General features: G+C 38.6%; 1 protein-coding gene across 5 annotated transcripts in view; it reads right to left on the reverse strand.

Annotated features, from left to right (window-relative positions):
- NOL4 (nucleolar protein 4) overlaps window positions 1-23,545 on the reverse strand; it is a 190,116-nt gene that overhangs the window by 17,732 nt on the left and 148,839 nt on the right. For all 5 annotated transcript variants that reach the window (XM_039548920.1, XM_039548923.1, XM_039548922.1 and 2 more), the window contains one exon: window positions 16,479-16,592. In XM_039548920.1, the coding sequence (XP_039404854.1) occupies window positions 16,479-16,592 (114 nt within the window). The remainder of the gene's footprint in view (window positions 1-16,478; window positions 16,593-23,545) is intronic.

Consider the following 23,545-nt stretch of genomic DNA (forward strand, 5'->3'; position numbering starts at 1 on the left):
TTAATCCACCTGGCCAGTTTCCATCACATTGCCAGCTTCAGCTACTCACTCAACTTCCTCATCCAACCCCATCTCATAATGTCACTTTCCCTTCATCCCTTGTTTTCACTGCTCCTGTCAACCCTCACAAGGCTCCAGCCCCAACACTTTTCCCCTCCTTTCTGCACTGAGATCAGATTCATGGTCACACCCACTAAAATTTGAATAATCTGGGAACCTATCAACTAAAATAGTTTGATTGCATAAGCATGTGCATCCAGTGTCACGTCCTTGGTATAAATGACACCACTATATTGTCAAGAGCAAACACAAAACCTTTTTTTTTAAGGAATGGTAAATACACCTAAGGATCAACTACCTTTACAGGACAAAATTTTCCTCGTTCTTGAAAGTGGCTGTAATTATCTCTGAAAGAGCTCAATAGATAGAAGCCATACAGAACAGCAAATGTAATCCCTGTGGGCTGAAGGTCATGAAGTTATCACTGAACTGCACACCTAGTATTGTAATGGGAAATGTCAAGTAATCTTAAGTGATGATTCCACCAACTGCTTGGATGACACACACTATTCTGACGGAACACTGGACTTTTATTAGCTTTAATTACATTAAAGTAACTCTCTAGTGTTTGACCCAGCTTTTAATTTTATGACCAATATCCTGGAAGCCTGGACAGCTAAACACTTTGGCACATCACAGTAGGTTAAATTTTCCTTTAATTCTGACTTAAGGCTGTTGACTCAGTGGGCTCAGCAATAGTGGAAATGGTATTTCTGCAAATGATGGATGCGAGTTTTCACTTCAGGTTTGGTTTCCATTCCACATTCTTTCTCCCCTCTCCAGTTGCTAAGGTTTGTGTTGGGATTACTACTAAATAAACTACACTAAATAAAGCCTGTTCAAGACTAGCGAGGCTTGGACAAAAAGCAAATAGGCCTACATAATTCATGGTTTCATAGGCCTACACAACTTCCTAAGTTTGAAATCCAAATGAAGCTACACAGTAGTCCTTTGCATTGGCTGACCTTCATATCTAAAGTACTGAATATTTATGGTCCTGTAAAAGGACATCTTTTAATATTGTAGGATATGCTTTTACAGCTGTAAGCTCAGCATGAAGGCAATGTAAGGCTAGGCCAGGAGGAGAACTTCTGTGTCCAGAAGCTGATCTAAGAAAAGATACTACCTTCCCCAGAAAGCCTTATTTCTCTTACAATGGAATGGACAGAAGCCAGATTTTCAGTTAAGTCAGCAGAGTTTCAGTATTCACAGTGAGAAAAGCCAAGCATTTGCTACAGCCTCTGGTGGATTTGCACATAGAAATGTTAACCCATGTGACGTATTTGCCATGCACCATCATGCCATTGAATAAAGTTCCACGAAATTTCCAGTCCCTAAATTGAGGGATTAGTAATAAAAAATTAACATCTACTTGAAATTTCAACTTGCTCTCCCAGATCCATAGCTGAAACCTGAAAAATGAGTGCTAGAATCTTATAGGCTCTTTAGGAAAAAAATTAAAACATAACACAGCTATATTTTATTTGTGAGGAAGAGTTCTTCTCTGATAAATTTTCAAGACTCATACATATATTTATATTTATATCTCTATTTGTCACATAATATCTCTCCATGGGTATTTCTCCACCTCTCAGGCTATTCACAGTATTCCTTAAAATGATGCAGCTATTGACAGTCCCAAAAGCTGGTGTCCAAAATCATTTGTACAGATAGATATAAAAAAACTAATTGCACCTTTAGACAGATTCTTTCCTCTTTAAGTTTAGTTGTCCTTCAAAACAGCATTGATAGATTTATGGATGAAGTCTATTACAGTCAGCAGAAAGGCCCTTGAGATTTTACCCAGAAGTACTAAATGCAAATTTGAGCAAGCTGGCAAAAATAAAACATGAATTAAAGCTCAAACAATATCACAGAACTCATGCCAGATATTCCTTAGACTGAGAAATGTTTTGATAGTTCAGGAGTGGACTTAGCAGTGAAACTGAGAGGGACATAATTGCTGTTCTTGGGTTTGCACACTATGTCTTCTCTTGTAAGGAGCAGCTGGGGGATTGCACAGTTGTTTTCCACTCTCTCGTTATCAGATCTAGACTATGTTTTTCTCTGCCACTCTCTCTGCATTATTTTCTTCACTTTTACTTACTTAAATCAAGTTTGTATAAAAAATGAGAAAGCCCATTCTTGTGTGACATGCTACTCAATTTGTAGCTCAGTTGGAGCTGGGTATTCCAGCTAAGCTGAACACTCATGCTTTAGCTGTGAGTCTATCATCTCATCATTACATGGAGAGCACATTAGTCTCAGAGTAGAATTTTCTGGCCTGAAAACCTGAAAAAGTGCTCCTAGCCTGCAGAGGCAACTGTAATGAACATGTTACTGCCAGAAGTCTAGGTATTAATGATGATTTTGCTTTGAAGTCTAGTTTCAAAATTTTTTCATACTTCAGATAAAAAACTATAAATAGAATTTTTTATATGCTGATGAAATATTGATATGGTCTAATTGAATCAAATTGAGTGTAATACAGAGTCCAGTTAGGCATCGAAACTGCCTGGAATGCCAATAGTGATGTGGAAACTTGAAGAGTGCCTATCAAAGTGTTAAGTTAGCTGCCAGCAGCTCAAAGACCTCCAAACTGTCCTCCTGACACAGGGTATAGAGCCAAGAAAAGAAAGCCATGCTTCAGCTTCAGATTAGAAGGGCAGTAGGTTCCTTTTGCTTTCAGATTATTAACACCGAAATGAACTGTCAGCATCAGGGTTGTCACCAGGCATCAAAAACAACATCAGCTAGCGTTCAACAAGAAATGAAAGCATGAGACTGACATGGAACAAGAAGATCAAAATAAAAAGGTGCTATTGCATAGAAGAGAGATAAATGAACTCCAGCCTTCTGCATTTCTGATAGAATGACACATGATCTATAGACTGGAATGGGTATGTTAACCTTAAATAAAAGGTCGGTGTTTTCACATGGCAGCATTTGAGTCTTGTTTTTTCACCACTGCCACTTCACCTGCAGTACAGAAGATATCCCTTGGCAAGAGGTATTGCATGACTGTTGCAAGGAGCTGTTGGAGAACCACTTTTGTTGGAGCACTACCTATTGCAGAGGGCTCACTGTTCATAGCCTGTCAGCTTTAGCCAGTTCATTATCCCCTGTGATAGTAGAAGTGCAACATGAGCTTTCAGAGGTCACCAGTGCTGCTGGTTGAGCATGAACACATCCATGAACATGGATGAGCTACTCCTACAGTTTAGTTAACTGTGATGCATGCTCCCTGGGGAAAGAGAAACTGCGTTCTACTAAAGGACTGTTTTTCTCTGCCCAAATGGAAAGGGATAGCCTTTATCTTTTCCTGTGACCCTTAAGACAAATTTACTGGTTTTTAGTGAGGTTCTAGATAGTTGATTTTTGAATGTACTCTCCCTGGTGTGGTTTTTTTCCCATCAGGAACAAAGGAATATTGAAAAGCATAACTTCAGTGTAGCAATCCCATTTGAGGTCGACTAATGGTAGAAAGCATCCTTGCAAGTTAATTTTCTCTATAGCTCCTGCTGTTCTTGTCTTAGGTTGCAGTTACCCCCATTCATAAACTATTTCATAAGTTATGCTGCTTATACTCTTTATTTTTCTAGATATTTTAATATATTAAATAATTTAGTTATAATTTAGGTATTCCACCAGTATTAATTGAAAGTTGTCTCAATATACAAGACAGATGCCTAGTGCAAGACCACACAGTGCACCCCAGTGTGTGCACAGTAGTCATTTCCTCAGTGCAAATTTAAATCACATGTCCAACAATGGCTGGCACCATGTTGCAACCAGCTACAGACATGTAAGAGGCAGGACTGGGCCTGGTTGAATATAGGAATTGTGCCAATGCCTTTAAGTTTTGGCAAAATTCCTATGGGTGACAGTGTATTTCACAAAATACACGTGACATTTCCTATGGAGAAAGCAGTACAAATTCAGACAAAGGTGGTATGCAAAGAACAGAAGAGTCTTCAGCCACCATTTTCTGCCTTGCAGAGGAAGACAAGAGGAGGGAGGGCAAGTGGAACCTTTTTCCTCCCTGTTGTACCAGCAGAGGGAAGAGATTTATTAAGGCCCAGGCCTCATACAGAATTTCTTCCTCTTAGGATAGGCAGAAAACAAAGGCAGACTTTTACTCTTGGAAGACTACAGCAATTCCTTCAGCCTCTGACACAGAGGATGGGACCGGGGAATATGAAAGGATTCTTTCCTTCCCTGTGTCACCCCCGTTGAGTTCTCAGCCTAAGATCATTCAGGACACAGGACCACGGGTACAGGTTTGCTAAACCTCTTTCCTGAGAGATTTCATTTGGTACACGCCTGATCCCAAAAGAGAAGCACTGCATAATGAACTCCAGGGCCTAGGAAGCCCCTGCTGGAATTAGATTAGCAAAAAAGCTAGAGAAAATGAAGGTAAAACTTCAGGGAAAATGAAGTAGAGGTTATGTCACATTTATTCTCGTCTTGCTACATAAACCCTCCCAAAGCCAATTCCTTTGCAGAGGCCAGCACCTTGCCAAAGACCATGGCTACTGATCATTTTTGCTGCTTCTTTATTGACAGGCAGTACTAATGGAGGAGTCTGAACATCTGACTTTCCTTCCAAACAAGAAACAACATAAACTGTAAGAAAACAATGCCCTCCTCTCCCATCCCAAGAGCGGTTTTGCCTGCAGGTAATGGTGCTGAATGAATCAATGTATTACTGAAACTGATGCGTGATGACAAAGGCGTAGCAGTACTTACTGCTGAACCAGAAATATGCAAAGCAAGAGAAATTCCTTCTTTGCAGTATTCCTCCCATTCAGAACAAGCCTTGCTGTGCCTCAGGCAGCTACACTTTTATGATCACAATCAAGCATTTTTCTCTGCGCTTTTCATGCTTATGTGTACCGTCTTAAAGAAATTATCTCAGTGAAGCACTCCTGCAGGAGTTTCTTTCCCCCCTTGCCAAAATGCCATTTTCCAGTGACTGTGATGGGCACCACTTTCAGCTGGGATAGATCAGCATTACTGCATTCAGTGCGGGAGGACTGTGGCACCAGAGCACCAACAGAGAAAATTTTTAAACTTATGAATCAAATGTTTAGGAAGCACACAAGGGAAAGCGCGTGGGAGTACTGGAGCAATGCTTGTGCCAGCTTTGCAGATTTATTACTACAATATCATCATGGTCAACATAATTAAACCTCCCACTATAGGTCTCTTCGTCTACTTCACTACAACTGGTATCACTCCCACCACTGACAGCCTATTTTGTTGACACAAAACAGTTTTCCATGCCCCTGCCAGATCTGGGGTATGGAGATGCAACCACTGAGGAAGGCTTTATGGAAAACTATGGGGTACGATTTGGATTTTGAGTGATTCTTCCTATTTCTCTTCTGCTCCAGGCTTTCTTTTAATATTACACGTATCGGAGTGTGTGGCAGGAACAATGGACCTTTATGTTAGTTAGATAGGCACTTTATGTTAGATTCCAAATTAAATTCTTCTTCATTTAGAAACGGAAGACATCCTAGACATGAAGCATTTGAGGTCAATGCTGAATTAACTTCCTCACTTTCAACTAATTAAAAATGTCTGTGTGTTCCGCTTTGAAATGGAAAAAAAGTAAGCCCGCTGGAGATTCCATCATTTTGCTTCCACAGATAAATTATAGTGGAAGTTACAGATCTTCTAAAAAAACCCCGTAACAACAAACCTCAGTTTTCTTGTCTGTTAGAGAGTGAGCAATTACTTTTTTGCATTCACTTAATGGTTGGTTCTTTTCAAAGGTACGTTAAGATTATTTTAAAGATATTTTACCCTGTGTTTAATACATTTGAATGCCAATTATTTTATTTCAAATATGCATTAAAACTTGAACAGCATGTTCTAGAACAGCAAATTCTTTCTATGAATTCAATGCAGGGTATCTGTTTATGAATACTGTCTCAGGTACAACTTAAATTCTACAGTTAAAAAAAAAGTCTTTTAAAAATAAATGGTATTAAAAAAGCCCAAACAAGCCTCACCTCCACACCCTGTCTCCAACTATTTAGTAGAAGAAGAATATTTTGCTACAGAAGAAGACTTGCTCTGCATTTTTTATAGAACTTGGCACACATCTTTTAAGTTCAATACTGTGAGAGTCCTGTATTTTAAAAGATTAAGTAAATAAGAAGTGATGCTTGGGGCATGGCCTTTTGATTCCATAATCGTCAAGCCAAGGTAGCACATGCCATTGGAAGAAACAAAGACATGAACTTTGACCGGCCTTTGGAGGACACACTTTCTGATTTGCTTTATTAATGGAGACAGTAAAACTGAAGCTAAATGTGAAATACCATGAGTAATAAGCATGAAATATGTGTACTGCAGTGCAAATCTGTTCCCCAAATATTCTCATTTCAGGGGAGAATTCTTTTGGTACAATGCCTGGGCTTCTGGCCACAGCCTGCTTGGCTGCCTTGTCCTGTGCCTAGCCTCTTTAGCAGCTGGTGCTGCTCTCAGGCACTGCATTCAGCTCCTGCTCCCACAGCTTATTATAGGTTTAATTTTTTTCTTAGAAAAATATGTTTCTAAATTTAGTTTAGGACATCAAGCCAGTTGTTGAATCACAAACATGTTCCTGCTACCAAACATAAGCAGTCTGTGCATACACTTCTCTACATGTATTTTCTGTGGGCAGAACTGCACTTTCTAATTGAGGAATACTTCTGAATCCCCTGTGCAGCTGATGTTTGGAATTCAGGAGTAATTTATGACTCTTTAAAATCTTCTAAATCTTACTAGCTCAATAATCAAAACCAGAATATGCCTCTCTTGAAAAATAAGGTTTTGCTCACGCACACTGGCTTAGCACTGACTTCATTAAACTAGCCCAAACTCTGTTTGATAATAGGGATTTACTCACCAGAAACATTATTCCCTACCTGTGCTGTGGGCAGGAGGGTGTGTGCAATGAAGTCATTAGCTAAACACAGGAAAAGAAAGACATACTCGTATCTATGACAGAAACATCTGACAGACCAGAAAATGTTTCACATTTAATATCTTCCTGCCATATGAAAGGAAAGGGTAAGTGAAAAGCTCTCTATTCCTGGCTTTTAAGGATGGAGCAGGAAGAACAGAAGCCCTGACTCTAAAACCTCTGTCTTCAGACCTGAATAGAGAACTGCTATATCTACATTTCCACTGGCCTTTCCTTTTCTGCATCCTTGACATAAAATGGATGTTAAAGACACCTGGAAGAAAGCTGTTCCCAACCCTGTTCATTTTCATTCCACCTATGGTAGGAAGGGGGATAAGATTGCTCAAAAGTTCCTGTCCAAGAAACAACACAACATTCCATTTTTGAGCCTTCAGCTTTATCAACCTCCAGAATAGAAAACTTACACTGACATCAATTTTACTTCACATTCAAGATCTTATAGCATCTTAGGGTGCTTTAAAGTGTATTCTGGAATCAGCAGCTTGAAATTCAACTACACATGAAATTCAGCACAAAGAACCTGGAAAAATACAGCATTTTCTAATTTAATGATCTCTGTGTTAAGGTGAAAAATTATCTGCTCACCTTGGGGCCTCACTGAAAATCCAAGGCATGAAATTATTTGCAATTGCATGCCTTGCACATTATTCCTTTCCATTGCATGTAGCAAATTTAATATATGTTGGTCTGGAGTGTGGAGGGAGGGGGGCTGCCCTGCGATACTCGGCATCCTCTCCAGCTGTATCTGCTAATGACAGAACCCTATCCAGCACTGCTGAAACCAGGAATTTTGCCACTGACTTGAAAGGCAACAGGATTTAAAATTACAATGCATACCACTTATTTTCTTCCCCTTGACAATATGGCCAGTGCATTCTGGGTAGGAAGCTGAGCTTCCCCATGCTTGTACATAATTTGATCTCCTGACAATAATCCACATGCAGCTAAACGGTGCCTGCATAACATTTTTTGCCTCAGTGGTTAAGGCATATCATTTGGAGCCACAAAAACAAACCAAAGACCAACCTAGAAGCAAAATAATCACTAGGTGGGGAAATGATGGAAGTGAACAAGGCCTGAAATGCAAACTAGAGTGTGGGTATCCAAGGACATTACAGTCATCTTAGTGATCATTTTGAAAGCAGATAAAAAGGGATAAAGTACTGAAGTACAGAAGTAATTCTGATCCCTGTTAAATACTAAATCACAAAGAGATGTCTGAACACAAAAAGCTATTATTAATAAAGCTTCTGTAGTACAAGAGGCATTGAGCTCTTTGCAAGTTAAGTGACATTTGCCTCTTGTGGATTTTGGGATTCCAATTTCTGTTTGTTTGCTTTATGTTAAGTGAACCATCTGCTTCCTTTTGCTCTTTTCTAAGACTCCACAAGCCTCCCATTCTGAAGCAATAATCACTTTGAGCTGGAATTTTTCAGGTCTTATGTAAAAATACAGCAGAGGTAGGACATGGCCCTATCCTTCTGCACAGCTGCCACTTGGATGAAGAGTCTTTTTTTCCATCCTCTAAAGCAAGTTAATCTGTGAAACCCCAGAAGAAGAGAACTCCTGATGCTTTCTCCTCCACCTCTTACAAGGATGTACAGTTGATGTGCTCTTCCTGCATACTGAATAGCTGTGGCAAGGACTCCATCACCCTGACACAAGACCACTTCTGTGTGCTCCCTCTGCATTTGCAGCTTTCCGCCACAGCAGCACTGCCTCAGCAGGGCATCCTCCAGCATCAGCTGGGAGATATTTTTGCATGACTCCCTTTTCTGTAACCAATGTTGTCCAAATCTGTCCTATGCAACATATTGCCCTATATTGCCACTTTACAATATAAATAACAGAATATGATTTTTTCCTTCCTCCTGGGAGCTGCATTGATTAGGAAAGAGAACAACATACATATGGGGACACAAATGCATGTCTTTCTTCCTTCATTCCTGCTCTCTGAAGGGTAATACATAAAATAACTCCTCAGTGTCAAGATTTAGAAGCTGTGCATTAATGGGAAAATTCTCTTTGTCCTCCAAATATGAAGGTTTAAAAGTCTCTTACCCATCACTGCTGAAAGCCAGATACAGTGATCCTGCAAAAGAGGTTCATGCCCTTGCTGCAATTTAGATTTTTAATTCATTTCTTCCAAAGCAGTTTCACAATTACCTATAATTTGTCCACCAGCAATTTCCTTCCTTCTTAATCAAAACACAAACTGCTCCTGGTCTGCAACAGCCAGACATTATTCTTGTTAATAAAACTGTGCTTGAAGAGTCTTTATGTCAACCCCCCTGCTACACGCAGCAAAACAGCTCTAGAAATTGTATGGAGGCAGATCAGTAACATCACCTCACAAACCTCAAGTGCTTTAAAAATTTAGGAATTAGATATAAATAGAAGGAATCACCATAGCAGTGATTTTCTAGTGGCAGTACATGTGCACTTTTATTAACATTCAGATGTATTGCATTAGCACAGAACCTGTATCCACTTCTGCAACCAGCACTTGTTTCAAGCTGCTCTATTCAGGTTGCTGCTGTGACAACTGTCCAGAGTCAAATGTTAGGTCAGCTCCCAGCATATGTGTCTAGGCCATAATTCATTTGTCAGAAACCTAATAGCCACCTATTCCTACTCCTCTAACAGCTAAAACCAATATTGTTAAAATTACTAAATGTTACAATATCCTTAACAGCCTATTCACTGAAAACTTTAGATTTTCCTTGCTTTTATCCCCCAAAACAAAAATGGCTGAGAAGGATGCATTTAAAGTGCCTATTTGTAGACTTATCACAGAATCACAGGGTAAGCTGCAAGGGACCTATCAGGATCATCGAGTCCAACTCCTGGCCCTGCACAGTCTCCAAGAGTCCAAGAGTCTCACCACATACCCAAGAGCATTGTCCAAACACTTCTTGAACTCTGCCAGGCTGGTGCTGTGACCACTTCCCTGGGGAGCCTGTTCCAGTGCCCAAACACCCTCTGGGTGAAGAACCTGTTAATAATATCTAACCTAAACATCCCCTGACACAACTTCAGGCCATTTCCTTGGGTCCTGTCACTGGTCACCAGAGAGAAGAGATCAATGCCTGCCCCTCCTCTTGCTCTTGTGAGGAAGTTGTAACTGCAGTGAGCTCTCCCCTCAGTCTCCTCCTCTCCAGGTTGAACAGACCAAGTGACCTCAGCTGCTACTCATACGGTTTGGGATCATTAAATTTTTTCTTCTTTGGGAGGTGGTTGTTGTCTTTCACTCCTCCACCACGATGATTACTGATATTTAATTTGGCTGGTTACAAGTCACAGCATAGAAAAAAATTATAGCTGTCATCATGATGAGAGGTTTCCTTAAAAATGCATTCAGTGTTTATCACAAAGAACTGCTTCATAGCATCATAGTGCATAATACTCTGTAAACAGAGACTCACCCTTGTCAACTTGAAAAGCTCAAATAAACAAAGAATATTTTTTTAATTGAGGTTAGCACATCAAGTGAGTCGTATTGTGATGTCTGTACAGTGAATGTATGAGGACAACATCTTTCTCAGACTATAAAGTTGTCTGACTACTGCTATTTTCATGTAGTCTCTGGAATGAAAGGAAACTGTACCTTTTAAACTAATATTTTTCAAAAAATGAAATGCAGAAAACCTTTTTCTTATCATGTATATTCTATAAAATACTGACAGACAACCATTCTGTGAAGAGACTACTAATTTAAAAAGCACCAGTTCTGACTGAGAAATGCCTTTGTTAGGATGGGAGATATGTAAGATAACAATAACTTTCATTTTCCTCTGAGCTTAAGTTTTTCTTAGGCTCAACTTGTCATTTGCTTTGTAACTACAATAGAATCACACACTGCATGTCCAATTACTTCGGGCGTAAGGATCAAAGAAGTGTATGCAGCTCCCTCCTTTGGCTGACCAAAAAATTGTGCATCTATTGCAGCCTTTCCATGACATTAGTCACTGGAGTCAAATGGCTAAAATGACATGGATTGAATCCAGGGGAGCATCCAGTCCACTGGCTTTGCAGCCATATGTGACCACTATTCTCCTATCTGCAAATATAACAATGTATTCTCAAAGGTCCAGATTCCTAACTGGTACAAATCAACATGTTGTGAATGAAGCAACATCAATTTTGTAAATGTTCTGGCTAACTGTACGTGACATGTCCATAAAAAGGTTCATATACTTCTGCAGTCATATTACTTTGTGATTCAGTTCTTTTCCTGCTTCCCTATATTCAGCCTCCCCTCTCATTCCCAAGTGCTGACATTTTGTCTTGATTGCCAAAAACTACTTTTTTCAATTAGAGAAAAATGCTCATTGATAAATTTTGCAACATGACAGCACACAAAAAAGTATAAATTCTAAAGAAAAAAAAACAATTTAACAAAATGCAGCTGTTACAGAAAACACTTATGTCCAAATGAAGGAGAAGGCATTTTTTCCTACTATCATTCTTAAGTGCTTTCCCACAGATAGATTCCACTGGTTCATCTTCTTTAGAGAAAATAAAGAGGCAGGTCCTCTCACATACTGATGTATATCAATTATTATTTACTCTTACATCTTCCCTTGAAGACTTCTCATTGGTTTCTGGGTTTTTTTTTTACAGACAGAACAGTAGCAACACTTATCCACCTCCACTTCTCCAGAGTCCCATAGCCCAGCCCTGCTCCACACTGTTTCATGTGGTGGTTTTATAAAAACTACAGCACACACATACACCTGTTTGGAAGAAGCAGAGACTGACAATGGTTCAGCTCTTAAAATAAAACTTCCTGTGATCAACAACAAATTGAGCCTTATGACCAAGGTCTCTGGAGTGCATAAAGCAGGCATCCTGCCCCTCTGTTCACTGCCCAGGACATAATGACAGGATGACTTTTCCCAGATTTTTCTACTTATTTAACCATTCTTCTTTTGCCCAACCAAGACACAATTTGGTATGTAAAGTGAAATGGCAAAAGAATAATGGCTATATTGTTCACCATATGCGATGAATACAAGTGAATAGGGCTGTATTTTAGCTCTACTTACTTTGTTTCATTACTCCCTTGTTCACAGTAGTTCAGAACCTCCACTTAATGCACCTGCTTCACACCAAACATTGCTATGGATCTAATAAGGATTATCCCAGGAGAACATCCAAAGAAGCACAGAAAATCCTAAGGATTCAGATAATGCCTCTTCTATCTCTCACTGAAGCAAATAATAAAAGGTTGATCCAATTCCTGTTTCTACATTTTTCATCAACTGTGATCAAAAAAGTCTTTAAAATTCAAAAGAGTTACTCTTTTTCAGTATCCAGACTCAACATAGGTGATTTGGAGAGAGACACAAAAGCTCTGTATTGCTTCTGTACCAACTGCCTGATCTGGACTGTGAAAGATCAACCAAATCTAGCCCAGTGTCACAAGCATTTCACTGTTCAGCAGTACTAACAGTAAACCTAGACAACTTCAACATATAAATCTATAAAAATTGTGCAACAGAATGAATTATTTTTGCTACCAGGCAGAATTAAAAAGTGGAAGTGACAGGACTCTTCAGCTGGGTAATAGGTATTAAATATATAACTTCTCAGCACTAAAGCTTCTGGCCAACCAACCAGTGCTTGATCTCAAGATAATGAAAATACACTGAAGCTTAAGAGAGCACTTGAGTAACATTTAACAAGGTCAGACAACCAAAGCATTACAGTCTGAGCTACAACAGCCTAGTAAATAGATTTATATTTCTCAAAGAGAAGTCTCACAAACTGACAATGCTTTTATTGTTGCAGTTCCCCAACAACTATGGGAAATTACTAGTTTCCTGAAAGACAAGAACACATTGATTTTCCCATTAAGAAATAAATTCCTGGCATGAAAAAAACAATGCTGAAAATAAGTCAGTGACGCCAGTGAGACCAGATTTCATTAACTTATTTTTAAAATTGGATTTTTGCTGGCAGAAATTTTCAGCCTTCAGTTAGGAAATACAAAGATCATATAAGTGGAATTTAAGACATAGGTTGAAGGATGGTTTCTTCCTTATTCACACTTAACTTTATCACACTTAACACTGTGCCATGATCAGGGCTATATTAACCACTGCAGCTATCAGAAATACTTCTAGAAAGTAATCCATGGGATGAAGTATTTGTGTGTGCAGAGATACATACACACAAGGAGAGGTTTCTTCTGAAGGGAAAACAAATGGGTGCATGGGACTGTAGTTATATAAAGCCAATCCTTCACATTTAATACTTGTGAAAGAAACAGCAAATACTCATGAGCATGGCAAACACTATCTATTAAAAAAAAATGAGGTCTTAAAAGGGTCCCTAGGTTTGACTTTTAAGCTGCTTCTTTTTGCTAAGCATTAATTGAGATTGTTTTTCATAAAATCGTTGCTAAAATTAACACTGTAGGCAAAAAACCTATTTAATTTGGAGATTCATATCATTTTAACAAATAGAGACTTCCATTAGGGACATACATGCAACAAACTCAGAATTTCCTGCTTGGGGGCTGTGTTGTGCCAGTGAGAGAAGGAAAAATGGAGAAGAAAAGGAAAGAGCATAAACAAGAGAAGAAAAGGGGTTCAGTGGGCTGCAAAGTTTTATCTCAGCTTCAGGACTGGGCATAACATTCATTGTGTTCTTAATTAATTCATGGTTTATGGGTAATATTCTGAAAAACGTGGTGGTGGGGATACAAATTACAGAGACACAGAAACACAGAATCAATCAGGCTGGAAGAGCCCACTGAAATCATTGAGTCCAACCTATCACAAGAACATTACCACATCAATTAGACCATGGCACCAAGTGCCACATCTCACTTTGAGGCAGAGCACCTGTCTGGAGAACAAAAGGCAGAACTTCACTGTACTGCATGCAAGAATGAAGCAGCCTTTATGCAGTGCTTCCATTCAGCTCTGAGGGGAAGTGCTGAATGAGTGCTCTTGCCAGATCCTTGTAACAATCTATTTTCCAGGACTGTCTAATGCTTGCCCTCAATTAGAAGATCTCTTGATATAATTTATGAAGTGGCAATTTTCATTATCAAAATCTTATTTCCCCTTTTTCCCTCCCAAATTTTCACTGGAGTTCTCAAAGCCTGAGTCTACCCAGTGGTATAACACCCAATTTTGAAAAAACAAGCTACTTTCTTTTATTTATATATATTTTTTAAGAGCTATGGAACAGCAAAACAACATGATGAACTGAAGTTTTCCAATCTTGCTCTGTTTAAGAAAAAAAATCTAATGAAAATATAACATTTTAGATATATGTAAGAAAAGTGAAGGAAATTGAATAGTAAGTTAAGCGGAAAAAATAGGAAGAGGAGCAGAATAGAACCCTTTTACCTATAAGTCACATGCTCTGGATGTGACGATACAGACCCAGTTCCCATGTCAGCACATAAACTGAGCACACTAGTGTCCATTAAATACCACACTCAGAAATACTCCAGAATGCTTTGCTCTCAGTCTACTTTGTTAATGTCTCATCCTTGGAATAAATAATTAAATTTCAATGGGACCAGGGCTAAACCCAAGGTTTTCTACTTCTCTAATGACTTATCTATTCCACCCTGAAGGGTAAATTTCTCACTAAGTTTTATGAAGCTACCTAACACACACTGCCATAATTTTTTTCCAGCATGTTCAGCATATCTACTCAGCATATCTATCCTGAATTCACAAGTAGTTTTGCAAGCACCAAAGCTACACCAGCTCAGCTAATTTACTGCTTGCTGAATCAAATGGCTGGTGCTATTTGCATTTCCACTGCGTTCCCAGAACTCACTGGCAAAAAGGGGGAAGAGCTGAAGGAAGCAGAACCCAACACCCTTTGTTCATAGGCAACTTTGCTACTTTAACATCACAGTTGCAATTAAGGTGATCAGTTGGGACATATCCTGACTACAGGTTTCTAATTCAGTAACAAAAAGTAAAGAAATGCCTCTGCCCCCAAAGCTGTTACCAAATGCTTCTGTGATAGTAATACTACAAATAAAGGGGAAGAGGAAAAAAAAAAAAAAAGCCTATTAATAGGTTTTTTTGAGTTCTGACTACAGTTTAAATATTGATCTTTGTTTCAACAGGTCTCTGGCTCCCTGAAGAGCATTATGGGAGTCTCATTTAAATCACTTCAAAACTCTGCCTCACCCTGGCTGGACCAAGGAATTGAGCCATTAGTTTTGTACAATGAAAGTAACTGATGTCTGTGCAAGTCATTTCTAGTTCCCCTTGGGCTAAGAGCACATTGACTTTGTAGCTTTTTTTAATTATTATTACTGAAAAATCAGAGAGCAAATGAAAGAATATAAAACCTGAATGAGCACTGCTTCTAAACTAAATTATATTTAATATTACAGTGCTTTGACATCCCATGTGATTTGTAAATCTTAAGGCAAATGTAGCACAATAATGAAAATACTAGCAAAAAAATATCACAGCAAAAAGAAATAGAAACATACACTCTCAGATCCTAAACTATCAATTTTGTAAGTACAGCAGTAGCAATCCTTTATACAGTTAGGGTATGACCTGAAAGAATTCAATAGACTATGCATAAAAGGAAAATGTTCTTTTAAAAAATGTTCTATTCCACAAAATAAAAGTTCATCTGCCATGACAGAAGCATATTTTAGAACACCTGAGGTATCACTAAGATTTTTACTTTGCTACAATCATGAAGAGAAATAAAGCATAATAGTTTTTGCAAGAAGAATGTTAGACATTCACTCTATCTGTGGAGTGAGTAAATAATGAAAAAGCCTGGAATGAACTACCAGTTGGATTTTTAAAAAATGAGATAAAACATGTAATTTCCAGAAAATAAAAGGTAATAAGATTGTAACATGCACTAAAAAAGGTGAATAATCACACAAGAAAAAACATATCAGCTTTAAAAACTCACTAATAAGTTAATTGACAGCATTTTGTTATATAGCACAGCAACTTTTCTGTTTCAGGCAAATAGGTATTTTCAGACACTAACACTAATTCACCTTATATTTAAAATGCATACACATTTTGAAAGAGAATATGTGCACAAATAAACACACTAATTCATGGACACATGCACCATTTCTGTTATTGATGTACTTTGTATACACTGTATGTTCTGTTCCTTTTAATTCTAGTATACAGATTACACATTATGCTCTGAAAATCCACAGCCATCAAAAAGTAGATATATAGCTTCATGCAGCTGGACATTACAAATATATTCTACACCCTCACACAGCTTATGTAAATATAGACAAAGACATGCTTGTGTATTCATTTTAAAAACTACAGCTTTTGTATTTTAATTAATCTTGCTAGCAAGAAGCATATAAGGGATTGCACCACCCTTCTGCCTGGCATCCTATGTAAATGAGTCCAGTGCATTTATAAATATGGATGTGGTAGACCCCCAAACAACACAGTACCTGCTGTCTATCCAGCCGCATCCTTTTTGCAGCATTTCTGCTTTCACTCTCACAGGCGGAAGCCAGGATACTCTCTGCAACTGCTGAAGTAAGGTGTGAGGGAATAGGTCGTGACTATGAAAGAGAAAAAGAAACACAGAAATTATTCCTAGCATAATCCACAACATCCTTTTTCAAAGCACACCATACCATCACCTAGGCAGGAAAGTCCGCTCATTGAAATGCAGTTTATACCAACAAAACAGGGAAATGGAACTTGCAAAGATGAAAAATGAAACTAGTTAGATGTTAAAGCTGCAGCTGATCCACAGATCCACGAGAAGCCCTTTCCCCCCACAGCTCTATTGTCCAGTGTGTTTAGTCTGGCTCATTAAGCTGTACTTTGAACAGACAGTGGCATATTCTCTGCGTTCCAGCAGCACCCTGGCCGTCTGATTCTTGTTAAGAAAACTGAAAGGCTTTTTATCCTGTGCAGCATGTGACAGAGATGAGTAGTGTTTTTTTATAGTCATACAAAAAAAAAACCAAAACAAAAAACCCCAAGTGATAGGGTTGAAACATCACTCAAAACCTAACAGATTGTCAGAACATTTCAGAGCAGCCTCAATCTGTAGTATATGAATATTTGCATTCCTTGCTGCAACATGACTGATGTGATTAAAACGACTTTAAAAAAAAAATCTGTTTTCCTTTTGATAATGCTAGCCTTCCAACACTCCAGATATTTTGTGGTTCAACTAGATATGGTTCATTTTTCCAGTTCAAAACCTCTCATTACTAATTTCATTGGATTTACATGTTTTAGGTTAAAGGTGCAGTGAATCCCCCAAAAAGAAGGGAATGATAAAATCTTTTTTGCGTCATTGTTGATTATGAACTCCAGTATGATCTTGCCTACCATTTCATTAGGAAGAATATTTACACACCCTTTTTTTTTCCTGATTACATACAAAACAATCTTCCTGAAAGATGAAGCTCATAATTATCTTCTTCATTAATATACAAAGATATATCAGAACTACCAAGAAAATAAACAAAGAGGGGATAATAATAGAGATACTGATGTACGTGTAAGCCCATTACAGACACTGCAATTTACTGAGCCCAGTTCTGAATTTCCACAAATTTTCAAAGCTTCATTGAACTCAAATTTACATTTACTATGTATATTTTTACATACTGAAAAAGTGGCCATGTGTGAGGGAGTTTGGGTGTGGTTTTTTACTTGGTTGTTTTGGGGGGGGGTTTTGAAGGGTTTTAGTTTCTTACTCCCAAAAATATGGATATGAACCTGCTATGAAATGTCAATGAATTTTGGAAGAAAATTTGGAAGGTATTCCCATTCACTTCCTAGACAACCTTAAAACAAATTAATTATATAGGCTCAACTGATTTTATGGTTTTCATAACATTCCAGAAAGTATGGAGCCAGCCATTACCAGTGTTACATTTTTACCTTTAAAAATTAAAATCCATTTATTGACTTCAGATATGCTCTGCACAAAGCCAGTTTTTAATCTGACACTCTACTTTCTCTAAAGCATGGGACCACAGTCTGTCTGGGACCAGAAGATGAACTAGCTTACAGAAATAGACAGGGATTTATGGGTCTTCCTCACTAGTGCAATAGGCTTATTTCTCCCCACTTATATGAGAGCAAGCTCCCTGGCATCAGTATAAGAGCAGTGTAAGAAAGACAGCCAGAGGCTTCAATACTGCAATAAATTATACTTGGATTGATTTGACAGAACAAACTATGGAGCTTGTTTCCAGTTTTGAAAATAATTCAGTCTAAGAGATGAGGGACATTGATGCAAGCCCCAGTGTTGTGAGAGAAGTTAACATCACGTGCAGTACAAGCAGACACCTGACTCAGAGCTCCAGAGGACAAAGTCTTTGCAGAAGGGTTTCACTGACAAAGCATGATATTTATTACTCTGACTTCCTGGAATGGTGATGTTACTCTGAATTTGTTACTGCACCACACTAGATCCCTCACTGTGTTTGGTGCCCAAGTACCACTGTACATGCCACTGGTTTATGTATGTTCCAGGTGCACTGACTCTGTTGACTGCATGGAAGTCTCAGTGTGGTCCTGTAATAGTGGTCACACAATGTTCTTGAAAAATGGTGAGCAAATACCTCATTAATTTCTCCATCTCAGGTCTTCAGCTAAACCTGAAAATCCACATCAATGGATTTTTAGAAGGGGATATATGAGCCAAAAAAACTAATGTTCTGACCAAAAAGTAAAATGAACACCAGTTCTTCCAGTTAATATATTTGTCTATGGGAGAGAATAGGTTTATGGAAGTGTTTTATAAAACAAAACATGAAATGTTATTATAAAAATCAAGCAGTTATCTTTTCTCTGAAAAGGCGTGTAGTGATCATGTGCTCACTATTGAAATATTGAACACAAGTTAGCACCTGCAAAATAGAAGAAATCTCTGGGTAATGGAGTATCTTCCTCTTGAAATACGCATTAACCCAAAATTTCTCTCACTCATCACTGCAGCTGGTTGTTGATATGTTCATGTCAAGAACTATCTAGAGTGAACCTTAGGGGAAACATGATGAATACATGGCTCAGTAACCTGGTGAGTAAAGTACTGCAACAAAGCACAGGAGAAAAATCACCTCCTCAAGGTTCGGCTCTATCAACAGAGCACTAGTCTGGCATTGACTGAGAAGATGAAAACAGTCCTCTGTCACTAGGAGCAGAGCTGTTAAAAAGGAGATTTTCTGTTTCGTGAAATTCCATATCTGTAATATGTAAAAAAGATCAATTTTGAAAAGCTTTGCCTAAGAGAAAAAATTACTTTGAAATAACCACTTCTAAAAAATTGTTTTTAAATAAACTGAATTAGTATCTCCATCTTCTAAGCTCAGAAACCCCTTTCTGGCTTAGCTTAGCTTCCTTTTCCTCTCTACTTCTGATTATACACGTCCTTTCTCATAACTACAGCTGTAAAACCAATTCTGTAAGAAGCTCAAACATCCCTGTTGGGTTCTGAACATCTCTCAATTCCCAATCTGAGGGGGAGACTCAAAGGCCTTGGGAAACATGGCAAAAGTGATATCATTCAGTTTTGCAGAAGGAAGCCTGCAGATCTCAGCCAGAAGAGAATTTTGCAGGTTCCCAGGCTGCCCTCTGCAGAGCTGAGAGCTGAATGCTGGTTCCTGCATGTTTGGAACTACAGCAGGAAATGTGGGAGACAAGGACAACTTTTTACAAGGCCGTCCAGGCTGTCCGCACAATCCCTGGATCCACAGCCTGCCCACTGAACTAGCAGAAAACCAGGTTTCATTTTATGGTAGTATGTCAAAATCGAAAACCCTTGACAAAATAGCATTTCTTAAAGAGAAAAAAACCAAAAAGGCATTATTAAAAAATTACCAACCAGCTTTAGCTGGTTTTGAATGTGCCTAGTGTTTGAGGCATAACATTCACAGGCCCAATCTGGTATTTCTCTCACTTCACAGTGATGTAAAGCAGGAAATAACTATACTGCAACTAGCCATGTGTAAAACAACAGAAAAGAAAAAGTCCTGTAAACTTTAGTCTACCAAAAGCAGCAAATCACAAGGCAGGATAACATTTTTGTCATTTTGAACCAAGGATAGAGAGCAAAGACACGTGACAATTTTACGGCAACTCTCAGGTGAAGAGATGAATAAAACTTAGAAGGAATCTGGTGAACAGTATAATACAGGCCTTCTGAGAAGACTGTATGTCCATCACACAAAAGCAGTATACAGAATTGCTTTGTATTTACTTGGAAACATGATGCTGCTTGTGACTGCACTGAAGCAGGAGTCACATTTTGAACACGCATCCGGTTTTGGTTTTTACATCTTCTCAGCTGACACACAGCTAACATCCAGCCTCTAACACAATGTAGATGAAGAGCATTTTGACAAACCATGTAAGGAAAACCTGCTAGACTGCATGTGCACACGGATGCCTCTGTTTAAAACAACTTTTGAAGTGACTGACATTTAGGAAGTGGTTGGAATTCCTCAGTGACCCATGGGAGATGACCAACCACCTTCAGTCCTCTCATACTTGAAACTATTTTGAGATCACCACAGAGCCTGTAGATGACAATGATGACAACAAAGCAACATGCACACTTAACCATCTTATTGGATATGCACTTTTGCGTGCTTTCATAAGAATTATTTGTTCAAATTGATTTGAAGTTTTTATACACTCATCCCTTTTTCTCTTTCTGAAGAGTTTATAAACCATTGACAGATATAGTTTTGCAAGCTGCATAATGGAAAATCAAATTAGTCAATACTTCTGTCTAGTCTATAACTGCTGTTTTGCTTTAAAGTATGTTGAACCTAATGAATACCCTTCCATGACTTTGATGCTCTTTAGATCTGGGTATCAACAATCAAAGCATCTTACAACAAGCCTTTCTGGAGTTACAGAGTAGTCCTGCAAGGCTGCTCATTTTTTAGTAGTTGAAATCAGAAATCCTTGGCCCAGTTCATCTAGAAATTAGGTCTCTTGGTATAATCTCTGACCCTTTAACAAAGAAGAGAAGAGATGTTCAATATGCTGTAAAATACACACTTTCACTATACCAACTGCAGTATCATCAAGCCTTCTGCTTAAAGTGAGGTACCTTTGCAGTATCTTCATGTGAAACACCAAATACCTTATCTGGCATGGTCACAAAGTTCCTGTATTTCTACACAGAATCTGAAAAAACTTCTATATTCTAATTTCATACGTACACTTTTGGCATAAATTTACCAATTATTGATATAATAGATTGCTGACTATATTTCAGTCTAAACCACTAGGAGCAGCATATTCACTAAAAAGAATTTTGCAATGTACTGTGCATGCTGTCCACCCATGGTTAGAGATCCATTATCACTACTGTTACTAGCCTGGCATTTTTTTGATATCCAGTATAAATAAAAGCCAAAGTTGTTGCACAAAATTTTGGTCTACATACTTTTACCCATGTTACATTAGTCTGGCTCAATTCTGAAAAAATACAGCTATCTGTTTAGTCAGATAACGGGCACACATGTATGTTGCTGCCTGTTCCGAGCTTCCCCTCCCCCTCCCCGAGACAAGCCAGGACTTGCCTCTGCCATGTGCTCTGAACCCCTTTGTTCCAAGTGCGGGCAAAACCAAATGTAACTCAAACTTTTTAGCAGTGTCTGATTGGCCGGTCACCCCGGGTCCGCCCCCAGTCCTCCCCTTTCCCCTTCTCTGAGTAAAAGAAGGACACAAGACGGGGCCTGCCCTCTTTGGCTTGCACCCTTTCTGCGAACATCTTGTCATCTGTTTCTGCTTGAAAGCTTCTAATTGCAGGAATTAGGCAAGCTGAAAGCTGTATTTCTCCCTCTTTGCTTCTGCTGGTGGTATCAGTTTTGCAGCTAATATTTGCCACTTTCAGAGCTACTGAAATGCTGGATTGCCCGTGCTACCTCTCTAGGCTGCCTAAGGCTTTCTAAGTCATTGAACAACGAGCCTAGCCGGTAAAAAGCTGTAAGTACACCTCCTCACATGTACACCTGCTAAATGCCAGACATTATAAGCTGACATGAGTGCATAAATACTACCTTCTAGTTTAGGCAAATTAACACTGAAAATTACATCTTTCAGTAAAAGACAGTTGCAAACACATAAACATGCAAGTTACTTAATTTTCTTCATAGAGACCCTCATATAAATCAGAGAATCACAGAATCATTTAGGTTGGAAAAGACCTGTAAAATCGAGTCCAACCATTAAAACAGCACTCCCAACTCCACCACTAAACCACGTCCCCAGGTGCCACATCCACACTTCTTTTAAATACCTCCAGGGATAGTAACTCCACCACTTCCCTGGACAGTCTGTTCCAATGCTTTGCCTTTGGATGAAGAAATTTTTCCTAATAGCCAATCTAAATCTGCCCTGGCACAAGTACAGGCCATTTCTCCTACTCCTATTGCCTTGTACTTGGGAGAAAATATATGGATTCTAATATAAATGTGAGAATGACGAAGTATTTTAACTATTACTCAAACTTGAAAAAAAAATGGTTTAAAATTTTCCAAAGTGATTTGGCATCCAAAATTGAAGATAAATGCCTAAGATGCCTCACTGACAGTAACTAAATTTCTCCAAAGATACCACTAAGCACTTCTTTGCATGTTGGGCTGCCAAAAACTAGATAGTCCCTAGTGCTCTCTTGCATGTCAGCTTTTTCCTCAGGTATTGCTAGACCAGCTCATTTCCAAAATTAAATACTGCAAATATGCCACAACTCTTTCATAATAAATTATTATGATCTAACACAATGTCCTAAAACACCCAACATATTTGTAACAGTGTACAATATCTAAATAGCACTTTTTCATAGAAAACATGTAAAATACGTTACAAGACAGGGAATACAGGATCTTCAAAGAAGAGTTTTTAATCAGAACAATGCAGTGAAATGTATGACAGAACTGTCCTACACAGCACAGTTGCAAAGGACTCAGAAACCCTTCTACAGAGTATTTTTGAATTTAAAGACTGAATGAAGTACAGTACTGCACTATACTGCATGTACTTTTGTACTGGTCACAAACTGGAAGAGGGTAGGTTTAGATTAGATATTTGGAAGAAATTCCTTACTGTGAGGGTGGTGAGGCACTGGACTGAGTTGCCCAGAAAAGCTGTGGATGCTCCATTCCTCGAAGTTTTCAAGGCCCGGTTGAATGGAGCTTTGAGCAACCTCCTTTAGTGGAAGGTGTTCCTGCCCACAGAAGAGGGGTTGGAACTAGATGAATTTTAAGGTCACTTCCAACCCAAGTTATTTTGTAATTCTATGATTCTGTGGATTTTCAGTACAGAATAGTGGAATATGAACAACTGGACTGGCATTTTAATGTCTGTAGCACTGCATTTCAGTCTGGGGTTTGATATATTTTGCTCAGTCTTACAGTCTTGTGATAAATACCCAATTGTAACACCTACCAAAGGATTCAGTGAGATAACAGAAATATTTTCTTAAATGGCAGAAGAGGTGTTTTGAAACATCTAGTGATGTTCAAATCGCTTT

Source organism: Corvus cornix, chromosome 2 (genome assembly GCF_000738735.6).
Source record: "Corvus cornix cornix isolate S_Up_H32 chromosome 2, ASM73873v5, whole genome shotgun sequence".
Classification (NCBI taxonomy): domain Eukaryota; kingdom Metazoa; phylum Chordata; class Aves; order Passeriformes; family Corvidae; genus Corvus; species Corvus cornix.